At 36.9% G+C, this 26,113-nt stretch overlaps 1 protein-coding gene across 6 annotated transcripts in view; it reads right to left on the minus strand.

Moving 5' to 3' along the window:
• The window catches only part of PDE4D (phosphodiesterase 4D), a gene marked incomplete at both ends in the record, with an annotated part of 1,145,009 nt that overhangs the window by 314,564 nt on the left and 804,332 nt on the right, over positions 1-26,113 (minus strand). Inside the window, one exon of one of the 6 annotated variants that reach the window (XM_080701744.1) lies at positions 22,064-22,152. The exons of the other annotated variants lie outside the window; for them this stretch is intronic. Within the exon in view, the coding sequence (XP_080557870.1) occupies positions 22,064-22,152 (89 nt within the window). Of the gene's footprint in view, positions 1-22,063; positions 22,153-26,113 lie in introns of those variants that run through there. 6 annotated transcript variants of the gene reach the window in all.

Genomic DNA, 26,113 nt, shown 5'->3' on the forward strand with positions numbered 1-26,113 from the left:
TCTCACTAACCTTCAACACTCCCAGGGATGAAGAGAAATACACTTGCTAACAACCAGTGCCAGTATTCATACCATAATATCAGGAGTTCAAAAGATTTCCGGAAATAACTTCCTAAGGCACTCCCAGCCCTTTGGCATAAGCATGGTTGGGAATTTTCCCTATCTTTGTAATTCTGAGAGAAAATAGTCTAGACTAGATGTCTATGGGTACATTCAGATGATTCCAATTCATAAAAATTCCAGAAAACAAAAGAGACCAACTTCCTTAACAGTGATACTTCTAGGAGAACATACCAGTTTAGGAAATAAAAGAAACAACAAAAAAGCCAGGAAGGCACTGGGAGCACTGGGAGGGAGTCAGTTTTAGTCATAATGTTGTTTTTTTTTTTTTTTTTTTTTTCTTTTTCTTCGCTGTGACTCTGAAGAAAACTGCTTGAATTTCTGAAAGTAGTATCCTGTTGCCTGGAATCGGTACCCACCAACTTCAAGTAAACTATTTCACTTGAAGGTGTCCTTGACAGGAAGAAGGCTACACTCATCTGGAAGCCATTAAGGAAGATAAAATTTCACCAGGCCAGACAGCCAGGGAAAGTGATCCTCAGAGGGAACCCTCAGCAGAAAGCATTTTGCATTGGAGCTATTTTGGGATTATTTCTTTTTATTTTGTTTTAACACTATTACTTTAGTTGTGAGAAGCAGGTATAGCTAACTGAAATTTGGCTGTAGGGTCAGAAAACCAGAGCTCAAAACTCATATTATTATTAGCTACTTCTTAGGCAGATAACCTCCAACCGTCTGCCCACATGACATCTGTTTTCACAGCTGGTAATAAAGGGGATGGAGAAAGAAGCAGAATGCAGAGATAGTGATATTACCTCCAAACTTGATGGAATTAACCAGTTTCCCACTGAAAATGTCTAGTGCAAAACCAGCATATGGTGTGAACTTCAGTGAGATCTCACTCAGTTCTTTGGTTTGGGCCTTCCTTTCTTCCCTTCTCTCCTCCATCTCCCAAGGACTAGCCTTAGTGAAGCATTTACTGTGAGCAGATCCTAGGAAGGAGAATATAGAAAGTACGGAGGTGCTGGCTTTGAGGAGCAACCGTATGTGGAGGGCACCCAGGAAGAGAAGAAGGACAGAGAAAGAAGAAAGAAAGATTTCAAAGACCAAGCCACCTGTATCAATCAGTTTATTGACCAGCTCACCCTGAATTTGCCAGTTCTTTAGTAAATACAGCTTGCAGGCTTTTTAAAGTGCCAACTGTTAAATTTTTACATTCTTTTTAAACATTAAAGAGTTTTTAAAGACATTAGTAGAAGTGAGAAGTATTGATAAATTCCCCTCCTTAATGATATTGGTTACAAATGTAGTAAATGGCTAACATTTATGCTGAAACTATCCCTCCCTGCCAGGCACTGTGATAAGCACATCACATGATTAACTCAAGAATTTCCACAAAAGCCTTAGAAGTTGCATATTATTATGATTTTAAATTATGAATAAAGATATTGAGGGGGAGGGAGGGAGGCAGGGAGAGAGCGAGAGAGAGAGAAAGGACCTATTATAGTAATGGACAATTGACCCTCTGGTCTGACTCCAGAGCCCAGGACCTTGTTTCTCTTAGGTGAGCAGTTGAACTTTAGCAGCTCTTGGAGATGATTCCACTGTACCATACAGTATAATTTCACAACTTCTTTTTTCCTCCAAAGCGAGCCTTGGGGAACTGTGAACAGACATGGAGGAAAATTTAAGAGGTCATGGGAAAATAGTTTAAAGTTGGAAATGCCATGGGTAGCTTTGCCTATCTTGTGAATACTCTTTTTAAACATTTTCACTCCAATCTAAGGCTTTTATAAAGTGTAGGGCTATAAACTTTTTCTTTGGTAGTGGGAAGAGATATTATGAAGATGAAACTTGGGGAAATTCATAATTTACAAACACAAAAAACACTGGATTTACATATGGCTTTATAAATATTGAAAACAACTTCCCAAGAATTTTCTTTGGGTAGTGGGGATTAAACCCAGGGGTGTTCTATAAAACCAAATTGCTGAGGCTGGCTTCAAATCTATCTCTTGTCTCAGACTCCCAAGTGCTAGGATTATAGGAATGCACCATCATGCCCAGCTCCAATAATTCTTTAAGTTTTCACTAATCTATGATGTACCTATAATGTTGCTTCCCACGAAAGTTCCTTGTATTCCTATATTAATTCCCAAATAAAATATCTCATTTGATTCTCATACTCAACTTATAAAGTGACTAAGGGAAGATACTCAGCCTAGTTTTGTAGAGGCAAGAGTGGGGTTTCAGGGCCCTCTGGCACAGCAGAAAGAGAATCCTAGGCTGGTACCTAGGCCCTTGATGTCAGCCAATAGTAACTCTCATCAAGGGCCTATGGCTTTCTCGGAAAAAAAAACAGTGCTCAGTAAATTAAATTTTGCCCAGGAAATCCAGAGGCTCGGTTACCTCCCATTCCTGCTCAGTGCATCTTAGGAATTATTTCCTTGTCAATATCTAGGGGAGTCTGAGAGTGACTGGGTAAGCTGTTTGGAGAGACTGCCTGCTATTACCTCTTTATGTTTGTGTGTGTGTTGCGGGGGGGGGGGAGGTTACGGGTATTGATTTCAGGGACATTCATTCTGCCTCAAAGCTACATCCCCAGGCCTTTTTATTTTTATTTTGTTACTCTTTGAAACAGGGTCTCGGTAGGTTGCTGAGAGTCTTGTTGCTGAGGCTGGTCTTGAACCTATGATCGTCCTGTCTCAACCTCCCAAGTACTGGAATTACAGGTGTGAGCCATCCTGCCCATATACAACATTACCTCTTGAAGCTCATTATAGTTGAGTTCATGTTCCTAAACTATTTTATTCTGTGAGGAGGGCACAGAACTCTATTGGACTCCAAGATAACTGAATTATAGTAGACAGGAAAGGGGTGTGGTTATGATTCAGGAAGTTCAGGGTGAGTGTGTGGTTTGCAAGTCGCCAGGGAACAGGCTGAGGGCAGGGTGCCTCCTGAGAAATGTCTGACTGGAACAGAACAAAGAAGTAGCACCCTTTTATTTTTTTTTAATTTAAATTCTTACGAATTTCTCACTGCTATAGCAACTATTGATGAAAGTCTATTTTCATGAATCTTAATGGCATTATTAGCATAATTCATAGAAAAACCTTGGAAAATTAAAAAATGAGAACAAAGACATATGTTATGAAGTGTTTGCACAACCATCTAAGCATCTGATGGGGATAATGTACTTATTTTGTTGTTATTTTTCCAAACTCCAATTCATTATTTAAACTATAGTAGGCAAATCCTACTCTTTGTTCAATGCAAATAAAGTCACAGATAGTGACAGACCTCAAAATATATTTATTTGAATCCCCCTCAACCATATACTATGGATATGAGTAACCAAGACATGTATCCAAGTATATTTTTAAATCCTAGGTTTGATTTCTCTGATCAAGCTCATAATGAGTTATATTAACATCAGGTTATATATTTTCCCAAACATTTCTATTTTTTTCTTGAAATAATTTCCCCTACTAACCAATATAAGCAATGACAGAAGGCACTTAAAACCAGGTGAAATGGTGTATGCCTGTATACCATACTTGGGAGGCTGAGACAGGAGAATCACAAGTTCGAGGCTAGTGAGCCACAACTTAGAAAGACCCTGCTTCAAAAATAAAAAATAAAATAGGGCTGGGTATGTAGATCAGAGATATAAAGCCCTTGAGCTCAATCCCTAGTAATTGCCCTCAAATATTAAAGGAGAAAATTAAGTATATTTCAGCATTTCCAAACAATACTTTATAGATTAGTTCTTATATCTAATTTTTGATATAGGATAGAAAGATACTATGACACAGGAGAGTTGTTCTGTGTAAAGTAAATTTGAGAAAAATATTTGAAGAAGTAAAACAACTTTTCAGTAATTCTCAGTGACTTTAACATGCTGATGAATGGATTTTATTTGGGAAGAAAATGGAATACACAATTTTTTTAAACTACTTGTGGAAGCATTGTTTTTCAAGCAGTTACAGGGAACAGTTACCAGCATCGGTATCACTGTATAATTTTTTTTCTTAGAAAATTTAGTAAAACAAAACAAAACAACAACAACAACAAAAACCCCACAAATCACCAATGGTGTGTTGACTCCTGCTTCTTTACAGAAAGTGTGTAGTCTTTTTGCCGTCCCTGGAATCTCTGATCCATCTACAATCTTTGCTTGCTCAAGTTACAATTCTATCTTGATGAACAATTTTCACTGACTGGAATACTACATAAAATTCCAAAACATTCTTTTCCTGGAAACCACCATATGGTGACTATGGGGGACTTATTCATAGAATTCTATCTCATTCATCACTTTAGATGGTTTTCATAATTTTTCTAATAGCTAAGAACTATTCTTAGCTACTTTCTTATCATTACTACTATCTAGATCAGCACTGCCAGGTAGCCATACAATAAGAATCATGGATAGGGGGCTGCACATGTAACTTAAGTCTTCGAAAAACAACATGAGAGTTTCTTTTACAAACCAGGCAAAATTAATTTTATATTTCTCCAAATATCTACATCATCTTATCATTCAAACATGTAATCAATATAAAAGTTATTAATTACTAACGTTTTTTAAACTTTTATATGGGTTGGGCACCTTTATTCCCAAACGCTAAATCCAAAACTTTTATAGCATCAGTCTGATGCTCAAAAAACTTGTTCAAAAGAGCATTCAGACTTCTGAGTTAGGGATGTTCAACTTGTAAAGTCTATATAAATATTCCATAAAATGAAAAGCTCCCAATCGGAAACTTTTCTGATCCTGAGCATTTCAGGTAAGTTAATGCTCAACCTGTACAAGTATTTGAGATCCTGTGTGTGTTTTGCACGTAAAGCACACCTTGTTTGGATAACCACAGTTCCAGGGCTGTGTCCAGTGGCCATCGTGTTGGACAGCACAAGTCTAGCTTAGCAGTCAGCTTTCTGCCAGGGGCCATTTTTTTTTATATCGATAAGGACTATCATTTCAGAGTTATAGCATGTGCAAGGGAGAACAGAGAATAAGGAACCATTTGTGATGTGGACACCAAGTTATTTCCAGGCTCATTTAATAGTTAAGAAACAAATCCATATAAGATCTCTATTGTACATCATATCAAATTACTACCTGTTGAGAAGCATCAGAGGCCATCACAATAGGCCAAGCCACAAAAGCCAAGGGGCCATTATAATTGTTTTGCAAGTAGAATAAAAAGCAATGACAGCAATTTGAAGTTTTGATAAAATTAAATTCTGCAAATATATATTGGATATCAATTGTATATATGATACTCAGGACTTAACACTTCAGAAAAGTTGCTAGGTATGAAAAATTACATTTTCTGGACAAAGTTGTATATGTGTGTGTGTATGTGTGTGTCTGTGTGTACGTATATAATATATCCAGGTATACACATATACACACATTTATAAGTATGGTATAAATCCAATGTATTTCAAAGGGTGAGTTAGGTGGTGACTGTTATTTTTGTTTCAGGGCGTTTTGGTTTTGGTACTGTGGATTGAATCCAAGGGAATTCTACCTCTGAACTGCACCCTTTTCCCTTTTTGTTTTTATTTTGAAACAGGGTCTCCTTAGGTTACTGAGGCTGTTCTCAAACCTGTGAACCACCTGTCTCAGCCTCCCAAGTACTGGGATTACAGGTATGTGCCACCATACCTGATTGTGTTTTTTTCTTCTGTTTTTAAATAATGGGCAATATAGAAATGCAAGGAGTTAGTCTTGTTTCTTACATTCATTTTATATTTAAATTTACTTTATCTTTGATGGAAACAATATGGCTTATTCTTATGAATAATTATAGCTAACATGAACTGCTTCCTATATGTCAGGCACTGGTTCCTACATGTATTTTCTTACTAAGCGCTCACAATAGTAAGTATACAGGAACAGAGGCAACTGAAACCAAGTACATTTAATAAATTTAATAAATGCTATAGGAGATGCAAATGGGTGATTTATCAAAGATGAGATTTTGTTATCCTGCCAAGCTGGTCATAAATGCGTGGATCCCTTGCCTCAGCCTGCTAAGCAGCTGGGACTACAACTGTGCACCACTACACCTGACTTGGAAAAGTTATAATATAAACTCAGGAACCACTCCCCAATCATTAACTAAGACACTTAATTTAATTGTGTTATATTATAAACATTCTTTAGGTAAGCATTTGCTACCTAACTGGAATTAAGTACTTAAAAGCAATTCCCATACTTCTTATAATTTTAAATAACTCTGGAGATCTTAATGGGAACAATTATAAAAATACAGTTTTATACTTAGAATAAGCTCTCACTTTATTTTATTCTAAGTCCTATCCATGAAAAAGCTAAGATTTATTCTTTATCACTGACAAATTCCAGGATCTACCACAGAGGGTGCCTCTTATCTGCACCATGTCCCCTGGGCTTGCATTCAGCCTTAATGGTGACCTTTTGTGGTCTGGAGGCTCTTGAGGGATAACACATACCTTTTTCCTCTGAACTGTAAAATAACCATATTTGGACTTGTTTCTTCATGCAATTTTTATTTAGCTCTTTTTATTTCTCTCATGTACAGATTGAAACTTTGAAATGATCAAATCTATTTTAGTAGTATCTAAATATTTGTTTTGGTAATGTGACCGAGTTTAAATTACTAATAGTTATATATAAACTAGTTGGATCAACTGGCAAGCAATTTCAACTCAATATATCATATCAGTGCAGCTAGGAGTTGGTGGCAGGGAAGTCCCCTTTTGGGACCCCAGATGTGCAACATCTTCTCAGTCCATGGTACATGCCATTCTACTCTCTGCTTCTATGACCCCAACTTTTTGGATTCCACAGACAAGTGTGATCACATCCACATACCTCCTCTTGTTTATATTTACTAGCATTTGTCTAGAAGAATAATGTTCGCAATAGAGTCACTTTTGAAATGCTGCCAACTTCATATTTAAACAACATACAGCCGGGCGTGGTGGCGCACGCTTGTAATCCCCATGCTTGGGAGGCAGAGACAGGAGGATCGCACAGGTTCGTAGCCAGCCGTGCTGGCTTAGGAGACCCTGTTTCCAAATAAAAATGTAAAAATAGGTCTGGGAGTGTAGCCCGGAGGTAGAAGAGCTTCCAGGAACCCCAGTACCAACAAAAATAAATAAATAAATAAATAAATAAATAAATAAATAAATAAATAAACAACATACACCATAGTATATGGCATACAGTTTAGAGTTTCACAAGTTTAGGAGATCATACATACTCAACATACATATAAGTTAATAGGGACATTAAGTTATTTTTTATTTTTCCCAGGCTTGGTGTTGATTTTGTGGGTGCATATTTAACATATGGAGAAATATTTAGGCACATATCCTGGGTCATGTATAGGTTTCTCTTATTTTCGTAATGCTATTTATATATTATATATTATATATTATATATTATATATTATATATTATATATTATATATTATATATTATATATTATATATTATATATATATGTATATGTGTGTGTGTGTGTGTGTGTGTGTGTGTGTATGTGTGTGTAGGTAGAAGGGTTCCATACCCAGTACCACCAAAAAATAAAGAAAAACACAAAAAACCCCAAAACTTTATTATACTTTTATACAATGTACAAAATGGTTTATGGAAGAATTTTTTTTGCAGCATTACAAAGAAAATACTTTCTATCTACTTAGTCATCCCTTAGTACTAACTATAAACCAAGAAAACAAAGAGATGGATAGACCCATGCCTTCCTCATCCCACAGTTAACAGTCACAATAGTAAAGGGGAGTGAAATGCTTAAAAGGGCCCGTGCCACTAAGTGATTCCACTATGGTATCTCCAGTGGCAGAGCGTGATAATCAGCTTTCACAGAAGCATAACATTCTCTTCTGAGAATGGACGCAATATTGGTGGATGGGCCAGGTTTTACTCATCTCCTTACGTTCTTCTGTTAGCTGCGTGGGCTCTGCAGTGGCTTAAATTATTCACGAGAAATTGAGGTTCACTGATTGATGTTTATACAAAAGCAGGTATTCCAAAAACTTTGTTATGAAAATCTTTTAAAAATGACTTATATTCTCTTTTTTCATGTTCATCTTCCTTCTAAATACCACCTCTTTAAGCCAGGAGTGGTGGTACACGCTTGTAATCTCCGCGCTAGGGAGGCGGAGACAGGAGGATCGCGCAGGCTCAAAGCCAGCTGCACTGGCTTAAGAGACCCTGTTTCCAAATTTAAATAATATAAAAAATAGGTCTGGGAGTGTAGCCTGGAGGTAGAAGGGTTTCCAGGAACCCCAGTACCACCAAAAAGAAATAAATGCATACCACCTCCTTAAGACTGTTTCTGCCCACTGAACCAGAAGCAAAAACACTAATAGCAGTAGACACCTATTTTAAGCATTTACAAAAATTTTTATCTAAATGTTTAGATATAGCCGGCGTGATGGCACACGCTTGTAATACCAGTACTTGGGAGGCTGAGACAGGAGGATTGCAGGTTAAAGGCCACCCTCAGCTTAGTGAGGCCCTCTACAATTTAATTAAACCCTATTTTAAAATAAAGAATAAAAAATAAAGGTGGGGGTATAGCTTGGAGGTAGAATGCTCTGGGTTTATTCCCCAGGACTATAGATACATAAATACATAAATAAATGTATGTCTAAATATTTTATTAGTACATTAGTATATTATGGAATTCTAACATTATAGATTTTCTAATTCTTATTAGGTATTAATAAGATTTAGAATTCTTTTCGGCCTTCACCAAAAGGATGCAATTAATTTTTGACTGATTTCACATATATCCAGCTATTTTTATCTTATTTGCAAGATTTATCTTACTTAATAATTTCACTCTAACACCTATATTCTGGACTGTAGCTACTTTAACTGTGGTCCAAGGACCAGCAGCACTGGCTCCACACTGGGGCTTGTGAGAGAGGCAGATTCTCAGGCCCCACCCCAGATTCACTTTGTAAGCATTTTCATTTTAACCAGATCCTCAGGAGATCCATGTGCATATTCAGAGTTGAGAGGCTCTAGCCTAAGCCAGCAAATTTAGTATCTATTTATTTACAAACTTTCTTGTTCTCTTTGGCAAGAGTGCAGGTTTCTCTGTAACCTCTGGTCTCAGCCTGAAAAATCATTCAAATACATAGAATGTTAAGACAAGACGAAAAACCTTACCGATATAAAAAGGAAATGAAGCCTAAAAAACACCCCATCCTTTGTTTATTCTATCTTCCAAAGTTTTAATTTGCCATTAGATTCCTCCATCAAGGAGGCTGACACAGGAGAACTGAGGTTCAAGGCCAGCCTCAGCAATACAGTGAGACTCTCAGAAATCTAGCAAGACTGAGACCCTGTTTCTAAATTAATTAATTCATTCATTAATTAAATAAGGGCTGGTGGTTTAGCTTTGAGGTAAAATGTTCCTGAGTTCAACTCCCAGTACCCCCTCCCAAAAAATTCCTCCATCAAGCACTATCTCAGAATAATTTCTTTCTACAGAGATCAAACTCCATCATGCCAGGTGGATCAGTCTGTAGTCAATGAATACTGGGGGAATTATCCGTTCAGAGAATGGTCCTTGAACCTGGTTATTCCCTTTCCCGATGAATTTAGATGTTTCAAATCTTATTTTCACCCCTTGAAGCAGGCAGGAAAACAGAGAGTTGGAAATGATGTTAAGTAAACTCAAATGTAATAACCTTCTCCAGAGCCCACTAAGGTAGAGATTATGGAGGGTCTTTAAACAACTAAGACTGGAACCACCATATGATTCAGCTATACCACTCCCTGCTATCTTTTCAAAGGAATTAATGTCAGAATACTATAGTGATACGTGCATTTCCATGTTTATAGCATCACAATTCACAATAGGCAAATTACGGAACCAACCTAGATGTCCTAAATGGATAATGAAATTGTGATATGTGTGTGTGTGTGTGTGTGTGTGTGTGTGTGTAAATATATTTATATATATATATATAAAATTAAATTTTACTCAGCTTTATAAGCAGCAACAAAATTATGTCATTTGCAGGAAAATGGATGGAATTAGAAAATATTATGCTAATTGATATCAGCCCGTCTTAGAGAGTCAAGGGTTGAATGCTTTCTCTCATATGTGGAAGCAAGAGAGAAAATAGGAAACAAAAAGGGCTTTAGATAATTAAGGAGAGTGACCAGTAATATTGTGGAAGAGACAGGGAAGGGAGGAAGGGAAAAGAAAATAAATGATCAAAGAATTCAAATTATGCTATGTCTATGTATAAAATTGTCACTATCAATCTTACTATTACATATGAGGAGGAGTGGGTATCAGGGTGGGACCTGAAAAGAAAAATAACAAGACCTGTGTGCATGTTTGCTTGTATGACTCTGAGCTTCAATAAGAAGTATAATTACAATGCACCAGTAAAAGGATTAAAAATTAAAAGAAAATACAAAAATAATTTAGCCACTTTTCCATTTCTGAATCAGGGGACCCTCATACAGAAACTGTGTACTTTTTCAAAATGCATGATTGAAGTTATGTGTGTGGCAAGAACATTATATATAATTTAATGTCGTGAAAGCCCTAGAAAACACTTATACTGCCTTGATGTTCTCTTTGGTTCATTATGCCACAAATAGAGAGCCATGGGACTAGATTTTGAAAAGTTCCAGATTTAGGTTATAACACATGCTAAATCTCTGCACACATCATCTAGAAGCTAATACGCACAGTCTCACATTGTACAAGCTAAACCTGAGTCAACTTACTGACTTGCTGTGCTAGAAGCCAAACTAACATCATTAGTTAATGATGAGCTTTTGAGGAAGTTCCACACAAAGGAGGGTTATATAGCATCAGAATCTTGACATTGGATAAACAGTAAAGGCAATGATGACAAAGAGGAAAGGAGGAAAGGAGAACAGTGAAAAACCCAACTATTTGCATGCATGGTTAAAAAATCAATACACATTTATAATAATATGATTCATGTTACCTAGGTATTTGCTCATGTTGTAAAACAGGTTAAGGCACTTTATGAATAGTCCAAGATAGCTTTTCAAAGAAATAATTCAGGAAAGAAAAAACTGATTTAAACTGTTGCACAGGATATATAGCTAGAACTAAAAGTAGGAAATGGGGAATTTTAAGTAGATTGAAAGGTTATTTGTTGGCTTTGCTTATGATGATAATTACTGGGTTGGGAAAATGAATCTGAATAAAATACTGCGAGACTACTATATATTTAAATGGACTATAGACCAGATAGAGGGAAAATTCTATTTGGTATATCAGATCAAGTATTTAATTGCAGTCACTTATTTCCTAGTGTATTTTATTCATCCTGAAGGAGACAGAATATTAATGGCTCAATGTTACAAATGCTATTTATGCAAAAACAGGTCTTATAGATCAAAAGGTACAATTCCATAAATAAAATACTTGATGGCACTAGGGGCGGTAATGTACACCTAGTATATGAGAGAGAAGGATCACAGGTTTGAGGACACTATGTGCTAACTTAGTAAAATCATTTCCAAATAAAAAATAAAATAGTGTTGGGTATATAACTTGGAATACCAAAGGGTTCAATTCTCAGTATCCCCTCCCCATCCCCACAAACAAATGAAGGCACTGCTATGACTAGGCAATAATTGACTTTGATGCTGTCATTGAACATGGTATACCTAAAAACTTTGGCAAGGGTAATGAAAACTGGAACATCAATGTGGGGGCTACATAAATGATCCAAACACTTTGGAAACCTATTTGGCAGTATCTAAAAACACTTGCATAACCTACAACCCAAAAATTCCACTTCTTGCCATGTACACTCAACCTATGTTTGTGCATATAAACCTACAAACACTATGTGCACATTTGTTTGCCAAATAATACATCCTAAAATGTTAATAATGACTCACTTCACAGTACCCTAAAAATGGAATACCCAAACACCCATCAAGAGTAGAATGAATAAGTATATTGTGGGATAGTCATTCCATTCATTACTCTCACAATGAAAATGAAAAATATATAACCTCCCAAATCAATATGGAGCAATCTCACAAACACAATATTGACTGAAAGAAGCCTAAACAAGTAGTTTATATTGTATAAGTCTATTCATATAAAGTTCAAAAGTAGGCACAATACAACTATGCTCTTGGAAGTCAGGCTGTGGTTATTTTTTGGTTCATTTTCTACTTCATTAATGAATAGAAAAGAGCATGAAGGGATCTCCTTGGGAGTTTGTAATGTTCTGAATGCTGATCTGGGTACTGGTTATAGAGTAAAAATGGATGTTAATTTTTCTCACTTTTTCTCACTTAATACATTCATAGCCACCACCATATAATAAATCTAACAGAGAACTAAAGGCTACATATAATTAACATATAAAGTGACTTTTTCCCCTTTTAGCCCAAACTGGGAAAGCAAGGTACTTTTAATTAAAATTTCTTTGGAAAATCCAAATAAACATTAATTCCTCTGAAATTTTCAATCCAAAATAAAAGATAATTTATCTCCATAGATAGTAATTTTCATTTCCTTTTTTTGGTATTTGTGCAAGTCAGAGATTCCTGTGTTTATCTTATCTCATACGTATGGGTTTGCTAATAGGAAGAGAAATTTGGTGTTTCTTGTCCCTGAGTATCTCAAAGAAGGTTCAGAAGTCAGCACACACAACAAGAATTGTACAAAATCTCTTATCCTATTTGCAAGAAAGGATAGAGGATGTGAACATGTCCACGAAAGGCAGAACCACTGGCAATCTCCCCCCAGCCATTGCTCAAGGCTTTTTGAAAATTTTAATGAGGAAAGAAGCAAATTAATGGTGAAAAAATAACTATTTGTTTTCTAGGAAGGAGTCAGATATGAAATGAAACAGTTATCTGAGTAATAAAATGTTTCCATCCTTTAGTTCATCTGAGATCAGAGCAACAATCCTTCATGGGAACCACAGATGGGAGGTTTTTTTCCTCAAGAACAACCTAAAGACAGCAGAACCCTCTTCTGCTGTTTTTTCCTCTCTCCTAAAGTGAACACCCTTTCACTGGAGAATGTACTTACGTCATACAATTGATGTGATTCTTAAGCAGGACATAAATCTTCCTTTTGGATGAGAATGCTAATCAGATTCAGCTAATTTTTCATTGTCTATCTAAACATTGCTATTATGTGAAAAGCAAAGTCCTTAAAAAAAAAGGATATTTTAGAGTTAAGCCTCTCCTCTCAGCCAATCTATTTTGTTAACCTATATAAACAAATCTTCCATTACATTCCATTAACCATAGCAACTTTCAGTGGATAATCCACAGATCAATTAAAGACAAGTTAATTGCCAAAAAGGATCAAGTGACAATCATTAGGAACATAATATTTACAGGCACCATCCTAAAAATATATGTGTCAGAGAAGAGTTTGGCTTGACAAGCTTTTTTTTTTTCCTAATGTAAGATTTAAATTTGTATATTACTTTGTGTGTGGGTTATTAGGGATTGAACCTAGGGGTATTCAAGCACTGACCTACACACCTATTCCTATTTTATTTTTCATTTTTGAACAGGGTCTTTCTAATTTGCAGAGGGCCTCAAAAGTTGCTGAGGCTGGCTGTGAACCTGTGATCCTCCTGTCTCAGCCTCCCAAGTAATGGGATTATAAGTATGTTCCACCACTTCCAGCTGTATGATTACTTTTGAAAAAAAATAATTACATGATTATTCTTTTTTAAAATTAAAAAAAATTATATATATATATATATATATATATAATTTTGTGGTACTGGGGTTCTTGGAAACCCTTCTACCTCTAGGATATACTCCCAGACCTATTTTTATATTTTTATTTGGAAACAGGGTCTCTTAAACCAGTGTGGCTGGCTTCGAACCTGCGCGATCCTCCTGTCTCTGCCTCCCAAGCGCAGGGATTACAAGCATGCGCCACCACACCCGGCCTACATGATTATTCTTTGCTATGACATCTATGCTTGTAGGCAAACATGGACACATATATCAAGTAAAAAAACAAAACAAAAAAAAAAAAAACAGGTACTACTGTAGGGCAAACTGCCACTGATCTTTAAGTTCTTTTTATATTACTATATCCTACTTATGAAACATTTTGAAGATTATATAAAAGAAAGTATATCATAAACTGCCCCTTCCCTTTCTTATCTTCCTCCTACTTGTATTTTTATAATGAAGTAGAAGCCAAGATAAATTCACGCACGATTTAGAATCTGACCTGACTGATAGCAAAGTCAATAATAAAGTCAATAACCATCTGGTTCCACTGAGTTGGTGCCATTTTGAGTTATGCACTATCTTCTTAGAACTGCAAATGTACTTGTGAATATACAGAATGGATACGGTAAAGAAACTGTCATTTTCTTGATGAAGACTTTCCTGACTTCCCCCAGCAACCCCCAACCCTAGTCCCTATTGCTTTGTTCACTTGCTATACTTGAATATCTTCTGCCATCCTCCACCAGAATTAAACTTTGAGAGAGCAGAGACCTGCCTTATCCATTTTATAATACAACACTAATACATTAATACAAGGTCAATGTTTTCAGGTCACTACTAAAGCCTGAGGCATAGTAGTGTGCTGGAGTGGTCTGTAACAGTTGGTGGGAGATGACTGTTACATTTTTGGAGTATTTATAAATCAGCTGTCATACCCAGCAACTCATGAAATTACATACACTTGGAGTTAAACCAAGTATATTAGAACAATGGCAGTACACATACAAAACTCATCACTTCCAAACACACTACACTGCAGTATTACCTATGTTTTTGAGGTCATTTACGCTTATGGAATTTGTATGGCAGAAATACTTTGTGTGATATTATGTGTCTCTTGACAGCTCTGCTCTTAGGGATCTCTGAAATTTAAAATGGGGTAGTGGAAGAATGTTTGGCACAGAAGTCAGGAAATTACTACAAAAACTTTACTATAACCTGCAGAAAAATTGTCTGAGCTCAGTTTTACTTGGAAGAGATTCTCTATTATTCAGAAGCTTGTCTTTCATGGTTGTTGCCCAACTATGACTCTTGTATTCTCCCCTATTTGAAAGTAATGGGTCCCACATAAGTCCTCTTGCTGTCTGACCAAAGACTTAACTTAGATGGGCTCTAGATTGGAATGGGGACTAAGGCATGGGGCAAAAATTTCACAGAAGTACACAAACCAGAGTTCTCCCTCCAACCAGGAGAACGCTTAAGTCTCTACAACACTAGCCCTTTGTTCTCATGACTGTGACCAGGGAAGCAGAGGATCTAAAAACAGTTGCTAATAGTTTCACTATTTCATTCAATATATATACATCAAACACTGTGTCAGACATCCTTCTAAGCATTGGTCAGACTCCGAAAGGGTAAAAATAGCCCTGGTGAGATCCTGTTTCGAAATAAAAACTGAAAAAGGGCTAGGGCTGTACCTCAAAGGGAGAATGCCCTGGTTTCACTCCCAAGTACATAAACAAAAATGGGAGGGGAGACAAAACCCAAAAATCCCTGCCATGCAAGGTTGATGTATATTTTGGTGTTATAATAGATAACATTTATTTTAGTGCTATGTGTCAGACACTTTATATGACTCTCACACTTTATCCTCACAACACCCCATTTTGCAGATAAAGAAACAGAGGCATATGAAGTAACTTTTCCAGTGTCTCATAGCTTTAAGAAATGATATGGATATTGGAACCTTGGCAGTGTGGCTCTAGAATCGGTCAGCTCTTGACTTCGAAGGTGAGCTTGTTTGTATGTGTAAGGCAATTATAATAAGGTAACTGTCTATATGTCAGATGTATTTACTGTTCTATAGCTAAGACTGGTACCGATGATGTCAGTGAATCTCTAAGTATATTTGACTAAAGAAGCATCATATAATTCTCAAAATGATAAAGGAAATTTAGAAAATGCGATAAAAGATGCGACAGGCAAGCCTGTTTTATGTGTGTGTTTTCAATGAATCTGCACAATGACCTTATAAAGTAGGTATCTCCATTTTCCATTTACAGACATGGGAATGGCTCAGGGAGTTTAGGAAATCTGCCTGATTGCAAAAGCAGCAGAGCTGGCACTCAAGCTTGGTCTGTTTGGCTCCCAGGCTCAAAATGCCTCCTGCCCGTGCTACCTCTCTCCATAACGTGCAATGGTTGTTAACATTGGTGTTATTCTTAGATATAAATGTTGCCCAGGGGTAATTACATTTCATTAGCATTTTAGCCAATGCTAGTTACAAGTTGGAATATCATGAAGAAGGCTACTGTAACAGAAAAGGCAATGCCAGTAGAACAAATAGCCATGACATAGGATGAAAGTTGGCCTTTCTAGCTTAGAGAATCTTCTGACTTCTCCAGACAGCTGGCTGAAGAGCAACACTTTGGCAGCAAAATTCAACCACAAGAGAAATGTTTCTGGCAAGATGAAATGAGCCAGATGGAAGTCCATGAAGCAAAAAAGCAGGTGAAATAAAATCACCGATTAGTTTCCCTTCTCTCTCTCTTTCTCTCTCTTCTCTCTCTCTCTCTCTCTCTCTCTCTCTCTCTCTCTCTCTCTCTCTCTCTTCTTTTATTTTTGTCTTTTTTCTATTTGGGGTTGGTAGTATAGCTCACTTGCCTAGCATGCATGAGACCTGATTTTCTTCATCCCCAGAACCACAAAACAAAAACAAAAGCAAAAACCAACAAATGAACAGCAACAAAGCTCTTTTATTTTGATCCTTTTGCTTAACATTACATTATCAATTAGGCAAGAGGAACATTTAGATATTATTTTATAAATTTATATTTTAATTGATTACTAAGCCCTATTCTATATCAAATCACAAGGTGTTCATCAAGAGAATATTTTGACTGGAAGAGAAGACAGCAAGCCTCTTGGAACTGGTGCCTCTCCGTATGGAATTCCTCACTGTGCAGATAGGAGGCTCTGCTCAGGAACTGGACAGGATTATGTGGGAGTCTAGGATGGTGTGCTAGGGCTCATCCTCGGGCAGAGTTTACGTTCTCTAAACTCTGCCAGCTTCCTCATTTGTACAATAAAGGTGCTGCTAGATCTACCGCCCGGGGCTGTCTGGAGGACGACAGGCATGAGATAATGTGTGTGCAACACTGGGAACTCTGCCTGATTCAGGGTAAGCGCCCAATACAAACGAGCTCTTATTCTTGCTCCAGACTTTCTGACCACATATGTGTGTGGTCTTTGGTACCTGAACCTCCAATTATTCCTCTATTATTTGACAGTAATTTTACTGATCCTCTTTTCTAACCCTAAAGAATAAAATGAGATGAGGCATGGAGCACTGGAAAAGAGTGACAATACACCTGTTATATCTGAAAAGTTAATAAAAAACAGACAAAACCCCTAAACAATGCCATGCAATAGAAGGTATTCTTATAATATTCAGAATGTCATAACCAAGTATATTTATTTCCTTTCTAAAATCTGAGATCCGGCCAGCATTTGCTAGTGGGCATCGCAAGATTTGATTTAACCACTACTGATGTCTTCACTACTTAGGTAGAAGCAAAGAGGGGCTAATGAGAGCATACTCTGCTACAATCCCTATTTATTCCTGCAACATAAAATCTCTTGCTCAGACTTACAGATTTGAACAGATTTTCTCAAGAGATAATTTAAGGTTATTAAGTTTTTCTTGTTCTATCAAATATTTTTTGTGCTTTTATTGGTGCATTAGAGTCTCACATCTTAATGTAAATCATGTTGACAATGACAGACATGTACATGCTCTTGGTGCCCCCATTTCCCTCCTTCCCAATACAGGATACCCAGATTGATGACGATATATACTAACAAGTGTACACATAGTCTATTGGTAGTATTTCCATTAATGAACCTAAGTCTTCTGGTATCTTTTCACAACTTGAAGTCACATACAATGTTTTTGCTCTTCTCTCTATGTCCCATTGGAAATTTTACCCATTCTCTTACTATAAATGGTACAAACCTGTTCAAAATATTTATGGAATCAACAATTTGACAGCTCTGCTAAAATGTTACAGAGGGAAAATTGTTGAAACACTTTGCAAAAATGAGTTTTGAAAATTTTCTGAGGATTTCAGTTTGGTCATGTATCTCATGATCCCTGCTAATATAAGCAGCAAGAACACGAGAAGATGCCCGTGGATACTATGGATTATCTTTGTTCTGCGTTAGCTGTTGCCTGGATGGTTTTCTATTTGCATGACAGCCACCCCATAGTCACAACATAGGAGGTCCTTCTGAACATCCATTTTTGGAGAGGAACAAAGCAGAAAGCTTCATGGTTGGAAGATGAGACCATTTCTAGGAGAGTAAAGTTCTACTTAATCTTTCATTGAATGTTACTATAATTTTCAATGAATATATATATTCATATATACACACACATGTATGTATGTATGTATGTATGTATGTATGTGTGTATGTATTTTTTGTGGTACTGGGGATTGAACCCAGGGGCATTCTACCTCTAATATACACTTCCCCCCTTAAGCCCTATTTTGTTTTTGTTGATGAGAGCCTCACTTCTTGCTAAGGTAATCTCAAACCTGCAATCCTGCTGTCTCAGCCTCCCAAATATTGGGATTATAGACATCCACCACCATGCCCAGCTCAGCAATAATATTTTTAAGAGCACAATATGTCCCGATATAGGAGTTGTCAGAATTCACAAGAAGCTTGCTAAGTTTCATCACCTTGGTTCTTTTCTTGCTTCCAAGATCATATTTTCCCCCGAATTTTCTTTATCTTACTTTTTTTTATTGTGGGTCTGGGGATGGAACCCAGGGGCATTCAACCTCCAAGATATACCCTCTGTCCTATTTTTTTTTTAATTCTTTATTTTGAAACAGGGCCTCACTAAGTTGCAGAGGGCCTCACTAAGTAGCTGAGGCTTGGGATCCTCCAGTCTCAGCCTCCCAAATGCTGGGACTACAAACATGCACCACCATGCCCACCTCCCAAAATTTTCTGGACACCATATTTACCACTACCATAAATTCACTGACATTGTTTTCTCAAATCTAACATGAATATATCAGTATTCCCTCTCCTCTAAGACAAAGTAATGAAGTAGTCCTTTAAACAAGCATTCCTTGGCCTAGGATGAAAAGCCAGTGCCTTGCCCTTCAAAAGAGCACTCAGCTTTCTAAGCAGTGCCCCAATGCTCACTGCAGTCTTATTACCTAAAACATGGTTGGCATGCCACTCTGGGTCCACAGAGGAAAAATAGCTCCCTCATTATGAAAGTCATATTCATTCTCTCCCTCCCTCTCTCCTCCTTTCTTTTTTTCTATCTTCTCTCTCCCTCTTTCAACCTCTCTTTCTATATCAAATTAAACCTCATGCTGAATAATCTTTATGTAAATATTTGGTTTCTTTCTAAAAACCATATTTTTCACAAAAGACAAAAACTTGCCACTGCTGAAAAACTACTTTCAAATCTATTGCAATTATTATAACAAATCAGACTCTAATTGAATTATATATGTTATAGACTTGATTTTTCTTTACCTTGAATGCTACGAAAAAATCAAAGCACTGCCAGAGAAGAATACCACAGCTTAAAGCCAAATGCACCACCATTCCATGCACTCGTGTTTATTTGATATTCAAAGATAAAATTACTCCAGGCACATTTGAAGATTTTACAGAATATATAATATTGTTTTCAAGCAAATAATCTTATATGAGAAAATTCTAATGCAGAAATGTTGGTCAATATCCAGCTTTTTTCCTTTGCTTCAACAGTGGAATCATATCCAAAGCCTCTTAAAGGTCAAGATAAGCTTAAGTTAATTTTATGTCTTAAAGGATCTTGCACATGAAAAAGAAAATGTATAAATGCAAAAACAGGGTTCTAAATTAGAAAATAATTAACATGTCTGCATTAAACAGTGTGGTGCTTTCAATTTTAGGAATGTAACAATGCAATAAAAACTGAAATGAAGAAAATAAATTATTTCAATGTGTGTGCACAAACACACTTGTGTGCATATGTGTGTATATATATATCCATATATACATATATATACATATATATGTGTGTATATATACACACACATATCAGCAAGTTGGCCATCCCAATAAAGATACTGTGCACTGGTACCAGAAGAGAAAGTAATTAACAGGATGCTCCATCAAGTAGGCATCAATGGCATTCCTGTTATATGTAATGGATTCACAGAGTTTGTGGTCCAACTGAGAAGACTCCTAATAATAAAAACAGGACATATAAGTAATTAAGTGAGTATCACACCACAATTACTTTCTCAAGTTTCTAAAAAGAATGTCCCAGGATAGCCACTTGAAATGCCATTCTCAGCCCTAGTCTTGCACCAAATTAAGCATTTTGGAGGGGGAGGGGATAGAAGAGTTAAAATGTGGGACATTCTGATATATAAAGAACCCATCCTGAGCTAAGCCAGAGCTTGTATTTTGGAAATGGCTAGAACTTTACCAAAAATTAACTATCTCTGCCAGGACAAGAAGGCAAGTTGCACAATATTTTGTAAATTACACAACAGAAACTAACTTTTGCATTTCTTGAGATTTCTCAGACTATACCCAGCAGTTGTATATTTATGAAGCTTGCTACCAGATCTCAGTGACCAAGACAGCCCAGAAACCACAATCTTTTGAAATATGCAAGGTAACGTTAATAAGTCTTTGACAATAAATTCTGAGCACATGACTTAGCCCATAATAAGAATGAGATGAAAATAAGTGTGATAATCACATATAGTAGAATGCAAAACATATAGCTACCATGTAAATTTTAATGCTCAAGCATTTTATATGCTCAGCTATAAAATTAACATAATTAATGAAAATAAACAGTATTTTACTCTAAAATGTAGATAAATGAAATTACTTCTTATACCTTTAGCCAGCAACTCATTTATCTCCTGTTAATGTATGTTTATGCAATGTTACTAGTGAATTTTATAATTTGATTTACCTGATTTTGTAGCTTTCTTAACAATTCCAAGGGCACTATCTTTCACACTATTGAAAGTAAATGATTCTTATAATCATTTGCAATCCAATTTTGAATGTTTTCTCTGTAGACAAAAGGGAATACATTTTAATCCGGAGCTAGAACATACTTCTACAGAGGCCTGGCAGCTTCCAACTTTTTTACGTTTGGTTTAAATAAGAAAGAGCTATTCCTGAGATTGTGCAAACAATCTCACCTCTATTTACTATTGCTGGAATAACTTTCAGTAGCATAAACTGTTATCATTTAGAGCTATGACACTGTGAGGAGAAAGTCTTTTGTTTATAAATGTCTTAAAAACACTCATGTGAATAAAAAAAAGTCAGATTTTTCTGTCTCTTCTTTCTTATAATTTGCTTAAAATAAGCTAAACATTGATATTGGAACAAGTCACTGGCAACTTATTGAGGGCATGAGGTTGAGACTTTTCACCTGATTTCCAGAGAAACTTTGGAAATAAATCATTAGAAACAGTATTTACTTAGAATTTATGGCATCTAATTCTGCTGAACAAGATGAAAACTCTGAATTGCCACTGAGATCACAGAAAGTTTCAACTTTTATATGTCAGTGTGCTCTGATTCACTAACAATACTGTAGTATTTTTGTTAATGTTATCTGCTTATTTAATACAAGAATCCTTCACTAAATATTGAAAGTATTCAAAGTAGTATGGCCAATTTTGATAACATGAATGCACTAGGGAAGTTAATACACTTATGTTTTCAGATCACAGTGGTGTTATAGGAATGCTTTTTAAAGTTTGCCATTCCTCCACTGGTCAGCTTCCTTGTACTTTAGCAGGTCGGTACAGTACATAGCCCTATTTCAAGGCTCACAGTTTTTTTTTCACTCTTATTTAATATACTGGCAATTTAACCAACCTTATGAAGAAAATCAGTCATCACAAGGCAAAGACTTATTTGCAAGGGACCTAGGGCAGATGGAAAATCCTTCCCAGCTATAAAAAAAGAAAGAGCGATACCTGTAAGACTTGGAGAAGTGAAATCTCGGTTTGGCTCTTGGAGATGGTCCTGGTACTGTGGCTCCCATAGGATCCCCAACAAATGCCATTTGTAAAAGAGGGTGCTAAGGTCCACAGGCAGAGCAGGAGGTCAGAGCTGGGGCAGGGCCCTGGGACGGGAGGGCCCTTGGAGAAGCAAGAAGCGCTTGCAGCTGAGTGCGGGCATGTCTTCTGTGTGGTGGTATGTGCTGACAGAGGTGGCAGACTGGCTGAAGCAGGGCTGGGAGGGATGGCCAGGACTTCCTGCTGCATGACACTTGGCCTTTGCGACAGAGCTTGCTTCACTCGAGCTTTATCTCATTATCAATGTGAGAAATACTCCCTTGAAAATTTGTTTTCAAATATAGCCCTGATTAAATAGCAGTCACATGCCAGTCCTGAAAAGCACACCACACACTCCCGTGCACACACACACATGCGCACTCTGGGAGGTATGATTGAGGTGGATAAAAGTTATTAACTGTGAGTGTTTAAAAACAGTTAATAGAGGGTTATTTTTTTTTTAAAGTAAATACATCCCTATTGCTAGGAAATTGGACAGAGATTACTAAATTGCACAGTGTTAGCTGCCAAATGTCATTTTTAAAATTTTGACTTCTCTCAGAAACAGGGATGGACATCCTTATTAGCAAACCTTCTACAGAGATTTAATCTTTTCAAAAGTCGCAGCAAGTGCCTCCCTGCAAGTCACCGTAAGAAGAAAACAGGCAGATCACTTTCACAGCTTCTGGCAGAGCTTTCCTCAAGGAGCTGCTGCGTCACCTTGCAGGGTGAATTATGATGTGTAACTTTGAGAACCATGATCAATTTTCTTGTCCACGCTGTAGTCCCTAGAAACATTTCTTAACTCTCCGATAAATCCCTTAAAACAACTTTCTTTCAAATTAAATAAACGATGAAAGCCAAAGAGAGTGCTTTGCATGTTTTATGAGTCCAGCACATCTCAGGGAGGCACATATTTCAAGATACCGTGCTGGCAGAGTCAAAGGACCCCAGTGTCGTCATCAGTTCCCACTACTGAGCCCTATCTAATGTTAACAGTGCTGTGTAATTCCATCAGTCCCTGTCCAAACATTGCCCCGAGGGTGACCTCCACTGTAAACCAAGGCAGAGCTCCACTTGTCTAGGATAAGATTATGGAGGCTTGCATGCCCAAGAGTGAAATTAACCCACTCTGAACCAGACAGAACTCAGTGGTAGTAGAGCTCTATCTGCCAAATATCAAGACCCCTAAAACTCAACCTATCTCTTATAGACCAAAAGGTACAAAAATGTACATGTAAATATCCATTAAAGTTTATGGCATTAAGCAGTGTGCTTATTTTGACAACAGTATCCAGCACAACAGGGGATTTTCAGAATGCTACAGGTTTCGTATCAGTTTTGGGGATGAGTAATAGAAGACATCTTTACAGTTCACTTGTTTGTTGTCTGATGTATGGACTCCAGAAGAATGGGTGACTGATAGGTGCTCTGAACAGGAACAACATTGAAGGAGCTGAGAGTTCAAAAATAAACATGTTCTTGCTGAATTGGCTGGTGATGTTTTAATGTTTTGCACACTGCCTTTCGGCTTTTGTGTCAGGATCTGCATTTCACAAGAACAAAGGTGGTGATGACCTTTCTGATATGCTTTGAGGAGGACTTAGAAGGTGTCTATATCTATGCAATCTGCTTGTCCAGTGGATGATCTTCTACTATTATCATTTCACTCCCATAGAACTATTTAATTTCTACTTTGGGGCAGCTCTTAAGACAATGCAAACATTCTTGACAGAATTAGTACAGAGCTGAAAAGCTTGGTGTTTAGCCGAATGACTCTGGCTGAGACTAAAGCCAGTGTAAGGGAGCTGGCGGAGTGGGTAAGGAGGGAGGAGTCCTGAGGCTGGTGGGGAAGGGCACAGAGGAGGAGGTTGGCAGGGCTGGCCCTTTCATCTGACACACTTAGACAGCTCTTACTCTATCCAGGCACGTTTTAAATTTTGTAGGTGAAACAGGATCACTAATGTCTGATAATGAAAGCAGCAGTCCATCTACACAGACAGCTTTGGAAGCAGAAAAATATACTTGTATTGTTATCCCAATTTTGCTTCTAGTAAAATAAACCCTGTCTTTCCATCCAGGTTAACACCAGCAATGAGATTTTCACTAATAATTGATTGCCTTTGCTTTCTTATCAATTTATATTTTATTAAAAATGCCCTGTTAATGGACAACTATTTAGTAAGTGATAAGGACATAATAATAATAATAATAATAATAATAATAATAATCCAGAATGAAGCTACTGTAAAATGACCAACCTTTAACAAAATGTAAAAAAGTAGAAGCAAATTTATTTTTTTCTATCTTTGCCAAAAATGCTTTATTCTTACCCCCGCATTGAGCTTAAGTTAAGCAAGATGAAAAGAAATGAAATTATAAATGTGAAATTATGAACAAGAAAATGGACACTTGGGTCCTTCTTCCTCATGTGAAATTGGATAAAGATGTAAGAAGTGTCTGCCCACATTAATGTTATTCTCCTGAAAAAGTACTTACCGCTTCCTTCTTCTCATTTCTTCTCTACAGTCACACATAATCCCTCTTAGGTTACGTGGCCACAACAAGATCATAGAAATAAGCTCCTTATTTCTGAGATTCATCATGAGCAAAGTTAAGACTTGATTTTAAACAAAAATGTCGATATTTCTTGGAGGAACTGACTAGTACTCTTATAGATTATAAAAATGTAAACAGTTTTCCTTTAAGTCATATAAGATATACTCTAGGATGAATCATTGTTGTCATTATATACAAAACAGGTGTTTATAACTTACTTCAGAGGTATAGTGATAGAAAAGGGCAAAGCAAATATTATAGTTACTGTCACATTACTGTTTACCAGGAGCATTTTTGTAAAAGCATGATTGAATGGCAAGGACTGAGGGTCCATCTCTAAGACTAAGTTTTCTGTTAAAAGTTAAAAACTAAACTTCAATTGCAGAGGAAAAACAAGACTCTCAGAACTAAACATTGTTCCATCCAACTGTCACCCACCTAATTCCTGCCCCTCTAAAACCTCAACAAAATGCCTACCTCCTGCCAATAACTTAGGTCTAATGTTCTGCTGAGTTCTAAATAAGATATATTTTTTTCCCTCTTAAATATTTATGGGATTTTGGTTCCAAGATTCCAGATGTTACAAATGACAGATTTAGGTTCTGGTGTCTAACACAGAAATGCAGAATTTCCTTTATAGAAGACGAAAACTAAGAATTCAATTGAAAACCCCCAGTTTCAGAGTGGGAGAGTGTAAATATAATCTCCAGAGGCGTTCATTCCCTCACACACAGCCACCAGTTGGCAGCTCTAGGGAGGGCTGGGGGTCGTGCTGACCTTCAGAGAAGCAGTTACACGAGTGGGGTTGTGCTATGTTGAAATGCAACATTGCCTCAGGAAGCCAGAGCAGGCGGATAGATGGGTTTCAGGATAATGCTGCATTTTGAAATAGCTGTTGGTCACAGGCTCAAAGCCAGTAGACGTTAACATGGAAAACAAAGAGTAGACTGTTATTTATCAGAGACCTCTGAGAGTGTTATTGGGATAATTCTGTTTTCAGAGTGATTCATTGTAAAAGAGTGCGACAAAAGGAATATCGACAGCTGGATCTGTGTACTTCTTAAAACTGGTGTTCATTTAGGACAAGTCACTGTGGTTTTTTAAAAGTAGGCTTCTTTATTACACTAATTCACTAACACAATCAGCTCTAATTTATTTGTCCAAATGCGAATGCCGTACAGTAATGCTAGAGTTCTCTTTGAATTGCTTGAAGGCACTCCTTCTAAACCTGATGAGAGTTCCCTCGAGCTAGAGGTCAACTGTTCCATGTTCTGAAATGAGTGTCAATCATTTTATGTGTCGGGACACACTGGGGTATTAACAGAATCAAGCAACTCTATGGTCTTGGCACTAAGAAAGCATGTTCTGTGTTTTAAGTTTCTATAAACACATGCTTCACTCGAATATATC

Source organism: Muscardinus avellanarius (assembly GCF_963383645.1).
Source record: "Muscardinus avellanarius genome assembly, chromosome: 1".
Taxonomy (NCBI): domain Eukaryota; kingdom Metazoa; phylum Chordata; class Mammalia; order Rodentia; family Gliridae; genus Muscardinus; species Muscardinus avellanarius.